The sequence below is a fragment of the Suricata suricatta genome, chromosome X, assembly GCF_006229205.1.
Source record: "Suricata suricatta isolate VVHF042 chromosome X, meerkat_22Aug2017_6uvM2_HiC, whole genome shotgun sequence".
Taxonomy (NCBI): domain Eukaryota; kingdom Metazoa; phylum Chordata; class Mammalia; order Carnivora; family Herpestidae; genus Suricata; species Suricata suricatta.
This window is the reverse complement of record NC_043717.1, coordinates 57,833,736-57,848,223: the sequence shown is the minus strand read 5'-3', so window position 1 is coordinate 57,848,223 and position 14,488 is coordinate 57,833,736. Positions and strand designations below refer to the sequence as shown.

Genomic DNA, 14,488 nt, shown 5'->3' with positions numbered 1-14,488 from the left:
AGATTAAAATTATTTGGAATATTTTGTTTTTCATGTAATCTTTGTATTCTTTCAGGATTACATGATGTTTAGGCTGCAATGATTAATATTTGAAAGTTTGTGCCCTTGTTTGTACCTTAGAATTAAGATTAGTAGCTTCTTCAGCAGTAAAGTTTAAAAGTGTAAGGCAAATGAAAAATGATTTTTTCTACAATTGCTAGAGAATTACAATGAATATAATACTCATAGATAAAACTAAAATTGTTTCACTGCTTTCACAAGAATTAAATTCATCTTCATTTGGTCATTGTCAATATATAAGAAAGAGGCAGCTGACATGGTACACTGACATCACTATAAGTAGAAGCTTCACCTGAAGTCAATTTTCACCTGTAGTCTATCTCATCAAATAATATTATTGACTATCTTACTTTGAGGTCCAAGACCACTGTAAGCAGAGATTATTACAGGTCATATTTGACCTATAACAACTTCTTGTGAACATCTAATAAGGCACATTAAATTCATAACAGAGAAATACCCTCTGATGATGAAGCCTTTAAAGACCAAAGCTCTTGACCTTTCTTTGAATACAAAATACACACCTATGTGTAATTGTTTCACAAATGTGAGTATTCCATTAAAGGCAATGATTAATTGTTGGATACCAATGATCATGATAGCATTTATCTTCTCCAAAAGAAACTTGACTATTGTTATCCACTTTGAGATGATTGGCAACATTTACCAGTCTAGATGACATTGAATTGTACTTATAAAAACCATAGGAAGGATGGAGAGAGCAACCAGTTGCTTCCTGGGCAATGGAGCTTAGTGATAAAATATTTCCAGGTGACTGTAATCCATACAACATTTGATTGGAAGAATTAGATGCCTGTAGACACTTCCCATTGAAGTCTTCAAATGATCCATTTTTTGAATTGGCAATCCCCAGAGAAGATAATGCAGAAAGTTCCATCATGGGTGGGGCTAAACCCTGAGAACTGTTTCTGCTTGCGAGTCTTTCAGGAGGTGGCAAGACAAGATGCTGCTCTCGCCAAAAGTTATTTGGGCAAATCTTGTACCAAAGGGGTGGGTTAATATTGTGCAGATACACCTCTGGACAGGGCATTCCAAGGGAGCTTGTAGATAAGTGAAACGTAGGAAGAGAGTAAGGTGAAAAAAGCAATGAGTTCAAAGGAGGAGTCCCACCACCAAAGGTCACTGGAGAGGAGCCACTGTTTCCACCTGTGAATGACAATCCAGTCAATGAACAATGAACTTGATGTTCCTATTGAATGAGTACTAATGACCATAATCATCTTTGTACCATTCTTTGATTAGCTTTTTTGCCAGTTCACAGTTCTTTTTACTTATCTGGGAAAGAATATGTGATCATTACCCTAACCAAAGTTTATACAGTATATATATATATGTATATATATATATATATGTATGTATATATATATATATACATATATATATACATATATATATATACATATATATATATAAAACCAAAGTTTATACAGTATATATATATACACACACACACGTGTGTGTGTGTGTATGTGTGTGTGTGTGTGTGTGTGTGTGTAGCTTTAGCACTACCATTATGTAACACGTATTGAGCATCCACAACCACTGGTATGCTCATGAACTGTGCTATGCACTTAGACATTTATCCAATGTCCAAAACATGCCCAATTAAATAGCACCCAGAGTTAATTATGTCTTAAAAGTTAAAAAAAGATTTTCTAAACTTTAAAAACTTTACAAAAATATGTATTTGATTAAATGGAACAAATTGGTTGGGATTTCATAGAAAGCTTCAGTCTTGATATTTTTTTTGGAGCACATGAAAATAAAATTTAAATTTTTTTAATGTTTATTTATTTTTGAGTGAGACAGAGCATGGGCTGGGGAGTGGCAAAGAAAGAGGGAGAGACAAAGAATCTGAAGCAGGCTCCAGGCTCTGAGCTGTCAGCACAGAGCCCAACGTGGGGCTTGAACTCACAGACTGTGAGATCATGACCTGAGCTGATGCTTAACTGGCTGAGCCACCAGGTTCCCTGAAAATAATATTATAAATAAAAATACCATATTTAAGTGCATTTTTTCTCATATGAAAATCATGGATTGGGAGACTTATATGGTACATTATGTCAAATTTAAAGACAAATTTTTAGTTTAAAAATATCAAAATAAAAATGAAAGTGCTCATATAATGTTGTCACATGGTCTTTTTGTTTGCTTAGCATCTACTAAAGTTAGGAATAATTATAAGATCCAGGAAAATCTAGACTTTCCACATTGTATTCATGCTTGAATTTTTAAAATTTGGTTATTGACTGAACTTAATAAGTTATTTCTGTGTTTTTCTTTCTTTCTTTTTGTTTGGTGTTGCTGTTGTTTTTCTTAAATATTTTGCGTATGGTCATAACCTAATTCTTTATTAACAGGGTTGCAAATATCTTTTATAATTAATCATTAAAAAGCTATTTAAAAATTTTAGCTCTATTCTTCGCAACCTGAAAGCAATCTGGACATTTAAATAATTACAAAAACTGTGTATTTTAAATTATCAATTAATGATCATCTTTAGCTTTTTCTCTTTATTAATGCATTTCATGTTGACCTGGATATTTTAAAAGCATCCTGCCTAAATGCTATTAATGTGATACTACCAAATAAATGTTCACACTTTTCTATACAACTCCATAAACCAAATTATACAATCAATCTTCTCCATAATTATAGCCTTGAATTAATGTTCAAGGACAAACAATGTTAATGGAGTAAAGACAAAAGCAGTAAAATAATTCTATGTTGTTTGCAAATACTCTTTTATTTATTATCATACACCAGAGAAATGATGGTATACATTCTTCTACTAGAAAGCTTGCCTTGTCTAATTACTATTATTATTTAGTTATGTAATGCACTACATAAGAAGAAATATCTTGTAAATCATTTTAGTGCTTGTGGTAGTTAAATTAATTGTGATAGTTTTAGTTTTGTTTTCAACATTTATTTTCCCTACTTAAAATAAAAGAAAAATTAGAACTAAGTGATGGTAAAATTTAATGAATGTTATTTTAACTTGTGCTGAAAGTTTATGAGAAACATTTATTTCCATATCGAATATAATTGCAAACAGGCCACAAATGCACCACAGCTGTTTCTGAAAGATGTAAGATAGTGAGATATTGAAGAATTCAGGTGAGATATGGAGATCTCAGGATGTAAAACTCCAGATGGCTGAAGTCAAGAAATCCACCATTACTATGGCTCTGCTCTTTTACTTCATGCCTATTCCCCATTTTTCCCCTTTACCTACTCATCAAGACAAATATAAACCCAATTCCCTGTAAACACACATTTTCTGGCATGTACTTCTCCCCTTGTGTAGTATTTGCTACAGAAGTTCCGATTGTTGTTACTTCATTAACATTTAAGAGTAAACAGTAGTAAAATTTTCCTTACTTTGTGTATCTGCACCAAAAGTTTTAAAATCCAGAGTGAGAGAAGGCCTCCATGGGTAGATCTCTAGAAGCCCATCCAATACACCCCTGAAAAATAGATATAACTATCAGAAAGTTCTGAATTAAATTCTTGAAAATAATGATTAATGTAAGGTTTTAAGTTATTTTCTTATAGTTTTTATCTGAAATATTTTTACAGCTGAACTACTGAATAAAATTTACAGTAATTATTCCCTGAATAAAAATCCCAGGTATCTAGAATAAGCAATATCTTAAAAGTAAGTTGGGGAAGGAAAAAGAGGAGCAATACCTTACAGACAAAATACTAGGCTCTTTTCCTACCACCTACTAGTTACAAAACTTCGGTCCTCTGAGTCTCTGGGCCACAGTTTCCTTATCTGTAATACTTGTGAAAAGGGCTATATAAATATTAGATGTGATTGTTATATTGCTTACCTGTTTCTTCCAGGATCTCTAAATCCTTTAGCAAAAGGATTCCTGTCTATTTTCAGTTTGGTAATCTATGGATTCAAAAAAAGAGAAAAATAGTTTCAATGCTTTCAGTTATAACACTGTCACCCTTGCTTTTAATGGTTACAACAACAAAACACTTCGATGTGTAATGTAGTATATTCAATTAGCACAAACATATTGCTTTGAAATGGTCACCTCCTTTCTCCCTTGGCACTCTTTGTTCTGGTCTCCTTTCTAATACAAGATCCACACAATTTGTTATCAAGCTTGCCTAAATGACAATCCAATAAGACTATAAACTTTTTAAATTGTGGAAAGTTTAGTCCATATAGTACAGCTTGTTTCTTTCCAGAAAGTTCCTCTGGAGCCATCTCTGCTTTACTGGGACGTAGTTGTCTTTACCTGCTGGTTTTGGTAAGCAGTCACTGTGGTGAACTCAGTTTCTTTAAAGAAGAACGTTTTAACCCCTTCAATGGGCAGGGACTGAATCCGGGACAAGTCAACTTTGCTGTCCTGTTCCATCACATGCACACGGGGCTTATACTTGTGCATGGACTGCAGAATGATCTGGAGGAGAAATCATCAAATGTTGCATAAAAATCAGCTTCCCCTCTGCAACACGGGTTTCCTCTCATTGGCACCCCCAACATGCCCACATGCAAAAGTGAGGCTAAGCCAGAAAGGTTAGGTTAACTACACATACTGACTTTTCTGTGCCATTTGGTTCTGGACAGACATGCTCAGGCCTAACAAGTTTCCAGATTGCAGCACCACAGAAGCATCTGGAAGCTGTAATTCCATTTCCAGATGAGGCCTTTTCTTGCTTCCAAATGTGGGTGAGCATGTGATATCTCCAAGTGTCACCGGGATGTGACTGCCTACTATACATTCCCTGGACTTATGGTAACTGAAGGGCAGTCACCTGATATACCCCACCTCCAAATTCTGGGGACCTCCTTTTCTTTATTTTGTGGCTGGCACAGGGACAGGACAGGCAGGGCAGAGGCAGGATGCATATGGAAAAAAGGCTCAAGATCCAGGTAACCTGAAAATAACCTATTTCATAAGGGCAAGTTGTGGAGGAGATTCATGTCACATCATGCCACACAGAAGGTGTGCCCATATAGGAGAAAGCAACCAGAGCTCACAATGATTACCCTAGAGGTTGAAATGCTAGAGAGCTTCACGAAGTGCATTTCCTTCCACACTCCCTGACCAGAGATTATCACTTAAAAAAATCTCATTCGGTCTTCAAACTTCCCTTGCTTACTGTTCTCAACACCCAGCACTCTCAGATGCTAAACAAAGGTCACAGGAGTTATTTGGTCACAATCTCAGAACTTAAACAATTCCTAAAGACCACCTGGTAGAAGTCTCCTAGCCCTCTCTAGAGTGACCTGAAGGGTGATGTGTTGGCACCTCCTTCCCCTCCTCACAACAAAAGATTGTGAACACTTACATGGCCTTTGTCATCCATCTCATTGTTGGTGAGTTTCAGTCTATCAAAGCTGATGATCTGCCTCATCCAGGTCTCTCCAGAACAGGGGGAGTCCGGGTGAACATAGAATCTGGGAGTGATGCAGGAGTGGTCTGTATTCCCAGCTACCATCCACTGTGAGCTGTGGTACACATACCTGAAAAGGTAGAGAGTGTGGCTTTAGGCTCAGTGGGCCAAAGCCAGCTGTGTGGGAGAAAAGGTGCTAGATCCAGTCCTATGGGCATTAACCAAGGTTTACCTGCTGATACCAAAGGCAACTAGTAGAAGATCCAACTTGATTTCCAAAAGGCATTCAGGGACACAAAGCAAACAGTATATAAGTATATGTCAATAGAATGCAATGAAGTTCCAGGACAAGTATAATGTCATGGATTTTCAGAGTCTGGTTTGTATTTCCTCACAGAAACAGCAACAGAAATTGATCTAATTCATTTTACTGCAGAGACAGTTGAAAAATCCTCATACTTCCAGAAGGAAGCATAGAGAGAAATCAAAAAGGTGAGGAAGGTGTCTGTCCAATCCACCTCCACCAGTCACCCTCAAAGCCCTTTAACCAACAAGGCTTCACATCAAAATACTCCCTGGAACTCTAGCCGATGAGCCTCAGGGCTGATTTTCACCCTGTTCCAATCTCAGCTGCTCAACTGTGCACCTCATTCCAAAGTCAGCTCAAACATGAGAAGCAATCAGCTTGTTCTATTTATAAGCCGCAGCTCCAGTAGGTTCTTGAACTGCATTTTCTCTTTGCCCCTCAAATACAACACCGGGCATGATGTGAGCTCTCTCTTAGAAAGGTTAGACATCCATTTCAGTGGGACACTCAGAGCCCGAGTGAAGGTGCTTCTGTATAACCCCCATAGCCTCTAAGTCAAAGTGCTGGTTGAACTGTGCCTCTGGGATGCTAGCACTGAAGGACCTCTTGGCTTTAGATCAGTTTGACCACTATTAGCCTGCTCTAATTAGAGAGCCTATTCCAAAAAGAAAAGTTATTATTTGTAATTTCTAGGACATGATCACCACTTCAGGAGAGAGGCTAAGGAAGGAAAAAATATACCTAAACGTGGTAACTGCTAGATTAGGCTTAATGGTAAATCAGAGCATTGCTCCAAGACCCTGATGCCAAAATATCACAGCCCAGAGCCCAGTGCAGCTCCAGAAGCACAGACATTTCTCCCTAAACTTCCTTCCTAGCTGCCTGAGTCCATATCCTCAGCAGTTGGCACAGCCAAGGCCAGGGCAGTGGATAAGCAAAATGTTTGGGGTACATTGAAGCACCAACTTGGCATCTGCTCTAGGAATAAGAAGAAAGAGAGTTAAGACTGTTTTTCTCAGTTCGAACCTCCATTTGAGTGATAATATTCAAATCCCAAAGCCCACAAGAGAGCAGTCCCACCCCCCATGATAGAGCTCCCGAAATAGCATTCTCAGGTTCCATAGATCTGAATCCCCATTCTCAACCTTTGGGCCTGGTTACCTATAACGTTTGGAATCTACTGGCACCACGTCAATGGCCACATAGTACTGCTTCCCTGGGTCCAGCCCTTTCACTTTGACACGAACAGAGGGGAACATCCGCCTGTGGGAAAAAAAATAGCCACTGACCTAGTGCTTTTAGAGAGGTTTGGAGGGGCTGGGGCTGGGAGCAAATTAAAAGTGAAGAAATTAACAATACCTTCCTCATTCTAAAATGGATTCAAGGAATGATATATGCTACATGAGAAATACTATTGGTTGTATGCTTGATTTAACAGGTTCTGGATTTCTGAGTGGAGTAGAATATTCTTACCACAAAACTTTGTCCACCCCACTCTGCACCACCACCATTAATAAAAAGCTATATAAGAGAAAGTCAAGAAAAAAAGCGGTACCTGGCCCCTGACTTTTCAGCAGTACTTTCTGAGAGGCAGATTTGGAAAAGACTGAAATTAGGAAGATTCACAAGAAAAAATTACCCAGCTAATGTGAAGTTGCCTCAAAGCAAAAAGTGAAAGAAAAAAAAAAAAAGCCACCCACCTCAAATTGCCCCAGGCTAGCTAGGTATGGTCGCTGGGGATCTGCTAGCAGGCAGTCCTAGGGTGATTTATTGAGGCAGGGACTTTCTAATTCCTGTCAGGGTAAGGATGGATATAGAGCATAAAACTGGAGGCACCACATCTTATGAGAGTGGTACATTAAGCGCCTACTGTGTGCATCCCCTGAACAGTTTGAGAGCCGAACCTGCCAGCCTTGGTTATGATCATCTCAGTCCCAATGTCATGGAATCTCTTCCACAGTTCGGATCCTTGAAGCTCTACTTGGATATGACCTTTCTCTTCCAGATTTTTGCCTCTGTTCTGGTCACTGTCGTCACTGTCGCTGCCACTACAAGCTGAGAAAGCAGTTCCTGAAGGCTCTGCCTTGGATCGCTTTTCTGCTGGACACAGAGACGCCAGAGTTTGAGAGAGGTTCGCAGTTCCCGTGTTCCCTTCTAGCTGATGCGGGTCTTGGAGCAGACCGACCCCGTCTTTTCCTTGGGAACCTCGGAGGCAGATCCTTAAATTCCCAACACCCACTGTGGTCCCCCTGATGGGGATAAAGGGACCCAGATCTTGTCCTGGGAAAGGCACTATTCTTCTTCAAATTTGCTCATCCTCATTCTCTGTCGGGACTTTTGGACCCCAAGGCTGAATTCCCTCCGAGTCAGGGTGCGTGCCTGCTTCCTATCTCGAGAAACAGCTCAGGTCTGGCTCTCAGGGGTTTGGGGAAGTTGAAGTCTAACATATAGGAACGCTCCCTTTCACCGCAAATGAAACACAGCAATACGGACAGAACTTGGAGGCTCTGTAACTTCCCCTGTAGCCAGGTGACTGACTTGTCTCCTCGACCCCAAACGTGGCCATGGGGGTGTAGGGCTAGCAGCCATCTCTCAGCTTCCCGGGTCCCGCTGAGACTTGCGGGTCCTGCATGCTCAGGTATCGGGCTCAGGGCTTTGGGGCTGCGGTAGCAATACTCACCGGGCTGCTGGCTCTTCTTCCCTGCTGCACTATTCCTTCTCTCCTCCTCCTCTCCTCCCTCTTTCTTCAGCAATTCAGGCTGCGTCTCCTCTTTTGGATCTTGCAGTTTTCTTTTCCTGTGTCTCCCCACCAATGCTTCCACCGAGAAGGCAAGAGCCCGAGAGCTCAGAGCCATTCCCGGAGGGGGAGGGGGAAAGGGAATGTGCAATGCAGAGTTTTAACCTAAGCTAGGTTAGGGAGGGAGAGGAAGGGAGAGCACAGAGAACAGGGCAAGGAGATAAAGCAGGAAAACTCCCAAATTAGAAAAACAATATCTGGATTTATATTGAGAGGGAAAACAAAGTGTGTGCGTATGTGTGTAATTTATATATATACGTATTTTTTTTCTCTGAATAGACAGAATGAAAGGAGAGGAAAAATCGAACTGAAGCCAAAGTCTTCTGGAGTCTAGTCCCTCTTCCCTTTGTGGTTTCCTCCCTCCCAGCGGACAAGTGCAGACCATCAGTCCTCAAATCGCTGATTTCAGGACCTGGCAGAGCACAGAGACTGGCAAATGTGAGCCTTTTAGGGAGCTGACCTGCCACCAATAGCTGCTCAGGCAGCTTGGATTGGGAGATAATGTTGCATCCTACTGAGTGAATACCAGGCCAGTCACAGCTTCATTCTTTGTTTTGAAAAAAGTTGGAAGCTTAAGGAAAAAAAAAAACACCAAGAGTGACACTTCAGAGTCCTATAGGAGTAGAGAGGTAAGAATGGGGTGTGTGTGTGAAGAGAGGGTTGGGGGTTGGCTGGAAAGGGGCTCCAGAAGAGGGATACACAAACTTACTGTTTTACACTGAATTGTGAAACTCAATGGTATGCGAAATAATTGCTCATGGAGAGCAAACAAAAATGCAAATATTATTTAACGAGATTCAGAGGAGTGTATCTGGGTCTTTGCTTTGCAGCAAGTGCACTGAGGGAAAGTGGAGGAGTACAAGTTTTCTGGTCAATTATGTTCTAGAGTCTAGGTCTCAAACTGAGTGGATCCTGTGCTAGTGTGTCCTATCTATCCAGATGGGGAGGCAAGTGCCAGCACCATCAGGAGACTCCTAGATGCTCCATGTCAATGATCAGAGTAAACCTGGGCCTATAAGCCCTGTTTTTGATGGAGCCCAATATACCTACACACAGCTTTTTCTTTTCTTTAATGTTTTATTTATTTTTGAGAGAGAGAGCTTGAGCAGGGGAGGGTCAGAGAGAGAGAGAGAGGGAGACACAGAATGAGAAGACAGGCTTCAGGCTCTGAGTATCTGTCGTGGGGCTGGAACTCACTAACCATGAAATCATGATCTGAGCTGAAGCTGGACGCTCAACCAACTGAGCCAACCAGGCGCCCCTATACACAGCTTCTTCTTACTGGCATGACTTATTCATCAAACAACCTAAGGACTCCAGGGCCACCAGCAGAGCACCAATTTGAACTTTGCTTCCAACAATGCCACACCCCAACATATTGGGCTCAAATAATTAATTTGTGTCTTCTGGATTACATTCCTGGATTGGGTTTTACTTTTCCTTAAAACAAGCAAAGACACACTATTTTGTGTATCAGAAAGGGAGTTGCCTACAACTTCCAAGGAGCTACCACTCCCAAGGAGCAGGTTTATACATGCAGATATGAGACGTCTGCCTGTATGCATCTACTTTTTATCAGAAATAAGAAATTAGGCACTCCTGGACTCTTTCACAGACTGCTTCTTAACTAATGATATTTGCATTTTTGTCCAGAAAATGTCTACCATTCTCCTCTGATATCTTTGTTCAAAGAACATTTAAAGTCAATCCAACTCTGTTAAAAATAATATGGAACTTGAATGAAATGATGGTTTCTCAGTACTGGAGTTTGACAGTAAAAGATTTTTTGTGATCTGTTAATTTCACCTCCTTCCATACATGTGTGAGTTGATAATGGTGGTGGTGACTGAATGCATGAAGGGGCACATCCAGCTAATCCATGGCAAGGCAATTTTCAGGCCATCAGGCAATTGGGTATGACTTTAAGAATCTGATGATCTCAGATACTATGACAAAAGGTTAATTACAGCCTGAATAATGCTGAAGGGTTTGGTTCAATAACCAATTATATACTACTTACTATGAAAGGCTGGAAAATACCTTAACCTGAAGGGGCAGAATGAAGTGCAAGGAGCACTTGGCCTGAAAAACAGCCAGGTCTGGATATGATCTTGGCCACATCTTCATGAACATTTTTTTCTTGCAGCCATTAAATGGGGATGTTATTAATGCATTTGCCCATTCCTTCTTATTTAGAAGATATATATTTTTTTATCCATTGTATGTTCTTAGCTAAAAGACACAGCTCAGAAACCGAAAAGTCAAGAGTTCATTTTTTAGAGTGTTAATCACAATGTACCCCTTGTATTAGTGTCTTCTAATCTGGGCATTTTCTTGCTTTTGAATGATTGCTCATTTTATTACCGAAAGGCAGGAAATCACCTTGAGTACCAAATGGAAGTTTTGCTTAGTACTTTTTTTTTAAACCCGGTTTCTGGACAAATAAGGGAAAAGATGGTTGTTGCAATGCTCATTCTAGTATTTCAGACTATCTACTATATGATGTGATACTTTAAGTCAAATAAATAGCATATCTTGGGATATCAGTTCCTTTCCTGGATAAACATATTCTTTAATATTTATTACACACATATAACTTAGTCATCCAGGACTTTTTATTTTGTAATATAAACTTTTTCCATCCCCTTTTCAGTATCTATTTGATGAAACAACTGGGAGAAATGGAGCTCAGCTCTCCCTTGAGTGTACTGGACTAAGCTGTAGTTAATTCCTATTAACGTTTATCTGAGAGAAAAATATATTGCAAGCCACAGAACCAGCTTTACAAGTTGTTCAGCTGCTGCAGCTCTGGGCTGTCAGGTACTTGGGGCATGAAGGAGATACATTTATGGTCAGTAATTCATTTTCCATAGCTGGAAAGAGTAATCTCTTTGTTTTAGCCATTAACACCCATAAACCTTGATAAGAGGTTTTTCAACCCATATGGAACATGCAGAGAGGGAGGTCCTGGGACTCACAGGTGCCCATATTGGAAAGAAGAATGATTTTTTTTAAAGAAGTTTGACAATTGGGACCTCCTAGGTGGCTCAGTCTGTTAAGTGTCCAACTCTAAGTTTCAACTCAGGTCATTATCTCACAGTTCCAGAGATAGAGCCCCATGTTGGGCTCTTGCTCAGCACTGACAGAGAAGAGACTGCTTGGGATTCTCTCTCTCCCTTCCTCTCTGCCTCTCCCCTGGTTTCTCTCTCTCTCTCTCTCTCTCTCTCTCTCTCTCTCTCTCTCTCTCTCTCTCAAAATAAATAAGTAAAACCTTTAAAAATAATTTTAAGGGACACCTGGGTGGCTCATTCAGTTAAGTGTCTGACTTCGGCTCAGGTCATGATCTCACGGTTCGTGGGTTCGAGCCCTGCGTCGGACTCTGTGCTGAGTGCTTGCTCAGAGCCTGGAGCCTGCTTCAGATTCTGTGTCTCCTTCTCTCTCTGCCCCTCCTTTGCTCATGCTCTGTCTCACTCTGTCTCTCAAAAATAAGAGTGAAAAAATAAGAAATTAAAAAAAATGTTAAAGTTTGACAATTGGAAAATACAGTAAAATGTTGATTTTGAATTATCAAAGTTGCAACTGGAAACACACAGAATTTATCACCTGAAGGGAAAATGAATTTGTGGTTGGCACAAATCAAATCTGTGATAGATAGATAGATAGATAGATAGATAGATGACAGATAGATACAGAGGATATTGATATGCCTTAAGGGATATATGGTTTATTACAACTCTTATTCTGTATGAAATCTGAACCTGATTTAAGGAAATAGAAATCAATTTGTAATTATTTAATAAAAAAGCCAATATTTTAATTTATTTTTTATTTTTTATTTTTTATTTGTGTATTTATTTTTTAATAGTTTATTGTCAAATTGGTTTCCATATAACACCTAGTGCTCTTCCTGACAGGTGCCCTCCTCCCTTCCCACCACCTCCCTTCCCCAGCTCCCTCTCCCCTCAACCCTCAGTTCATTTTCAGTATTCAATAGTCTCTCAGGTTTTGCATCCCTCTCTCTCCCCAACTCTCTTTCCCCCTTCCCCTCTCCATGGACAATATTTTTAAAATTAGTATGAATAGACATGTGAATTAAGACATTCACAAAATATGGTCAGCCCTCAAAACATTGCTTTTGGTAAACTGTATGTACATTAAAGTAAATATTTAAAATTAAATTAATGTATCTGAAAATATTACATTTCTCAGAAATATTAAGAGCAAAGATTCATGGCCTTTCTAGCTTTCTATATAGCCAATATGAGTTATTTGAAGAAAAACTTTTGTATAAAAGGAACTAAGTCAGCTTGGAGGGAAACAAATTCCCCTGTGTTTTACCGTACTTACTAAGGGGATGATGTCAAACTCATATGGAGGGATTCTGAATGTTACTTTTAGTTTATAGTGGGAGGAATCACATAAATGAAATATTTTAGCTGTATATCTATAATAATTATAAATAGAATAAGATGCTTTGAGATTGAATACCTAATGTATACTTTGGCAGAACAACAAGAACCTTCATGATAGGAATTGTTTTCTTCAATTAAGAGTGTCTGGGAGGCTTAGTCAGTTAAGCCTACAACTCTTGATTTTGGCCCAGATCATGATCTCACAGTTCGTGGTATTGAGCACTGCATCGGCTCCATGCTGGCAGTGTGGAGCCTGCTTGAGTTTCTCTCTCTGTCCCTTCCCCTGCTTGCACTCTCTCTCTCTCTCTCTCTCTCTCTCTCTCTCTCTCTCTGTCTCTCTCTCAAAATAAATAAATAATCTTCAAAAAATAAATAGAAAAAGAAGTTGTTTCCTCCAATTGTTATTCTTCCTTCTCTCCCTTGATTCTCATTCCCCATGGTTAAGATATTTTGCCATAGTGCCAAGCTTGTAGAATGTGAGTATGAAATAAGTTGCTTGTGACCATTTTTGCCATTACTTAGTAGAAGGCTACCTAGAATGAAACTCCAAAAAAGCAGAGTCAAAAAATTAACTTTCCTCACAACATTGTTTGAGTACCTGAACTCAGCTTTGCCTGAACTGGCTAATTGTTTCAGCAAAGAAATCATTATTGTTTCCTTCAGTAACATTTTAGCTAGGTTTCTATAACTTGTAACCTTCATGACTTTATATTGTGTTGTGTGAATTTTAATTCTGGGCCATTCTAACTTGAGTTGAATGCATCACTTCCCTCATCCTCAATCCTTCCTTTCTTAGTCTTTTCTTTTATAGGGTATTTTCTTTTATGAGGATAAGAATCAGAATTGCCTCCAAATATGTGTTATGCGTCATCCTCAAAGAAACTGGCCTAGGATTTGAGAAATGGCAACAGTTGCTGGTTTGACAGTTTAAAAATTATTTTAATGTTCATTTTTGAGAAAGAGAGACAGAGCATGAGAAAAGGAGGTGCGGAGAGAGAGAGAGGGAGATACTGAATTCAAAGCAGGCTCCAGCTCTGAGCTGTCAGCATAGAGTTCAACACAGGGCTCTAACCCCCAGGCTGGGAGATCATGACCAAAACTGGCCACGTAACTGACAGAACCACCCAGGCACCACAGTTTGACAGTTTTAAACATATAATTTTGACATGTAGCAAAATATGACGAGTGCAGATCATTTGAATAGAGATATACCAAGTTTATCCTGCCAATGAATCATTGGAAAGAATACCTGAAAAAGCTTGAAAAAAGTTGAAAAACACATGTGTTTTTATATTTTATGATCCTGATTCTAGAGACATTTAATTTGTTCATATGCATATTTCTCATGGAAAGTGATTACTGAATTTATTCAAAGCAATTATGCTAGTGACTGTGGATAAGAATTGGATTAGAAGGCTTGATGTGTAACATTTTATTAAATACAATATCATTCGGTATCATTCTTCAGAATTGATTTCCATTCTCAGATTGTGGTCCTGGTCTGATTTATTATATTACAAGATTACTTTA

General features: G+C 39.3%; 1 protein-coding gene across 1 annotated transcript; it reads right to left on the bottom strand.

Annotated features, from left to right (window-relative positions):
- Window positions 1-619: 619 nt before the first annotated feature.
- TBX22 (T-box transcription factor 22) lies at window positions 620-8,604 on the bottom strand. The gene is made up of 8 exons (XM_029931110.1): window positions 8,430-8,604; window positions 7,654-7,849; window positions 6,911-7,012; window positions 5,398-5,572; window positions 4,341-4,505; window positions 3,921-3,985; window positions 3,466-3,551; window positions 620-1,227 (listed from the first exon to the last, which is right to left on the bottom strand). Exons 1-8 carry the CDS (start codon window positions 8,602-8,604, stop codon window positions 620-622), a joined length of 1,572 nt encoding a protein of 523 aa, XP_029786970.1.
- Window positions 8,605-14,488: the final 5,884 nt, after the last annotated feature.

Excerpts from the sequence above, each read along its gene's own strand:
- TBX22 (XM_029931110.1), bottom strand. The coding sequence starts at position 8,604 with ATGGCTCTGAGCTCTCGGGCTCTTGCCTTCTCGGTGGAAGCATTGGTG. Across the intron at positions 7,850-8,429 it reads GAAGAAGAGCCAGCAGCCCG|CAGAAAAGCGATCCAAGGCA; the intron begins GTGAGTATTGCT and ends CTCTGTGTCCAG. Across the intron at positions 3,986-4,340 it reads CTGCTTACCAAAACCAGCAG|ATTACCAAACTGAAAATAGA; the intron begins GTAAAGACAACT and ends TTGAATCCATAG.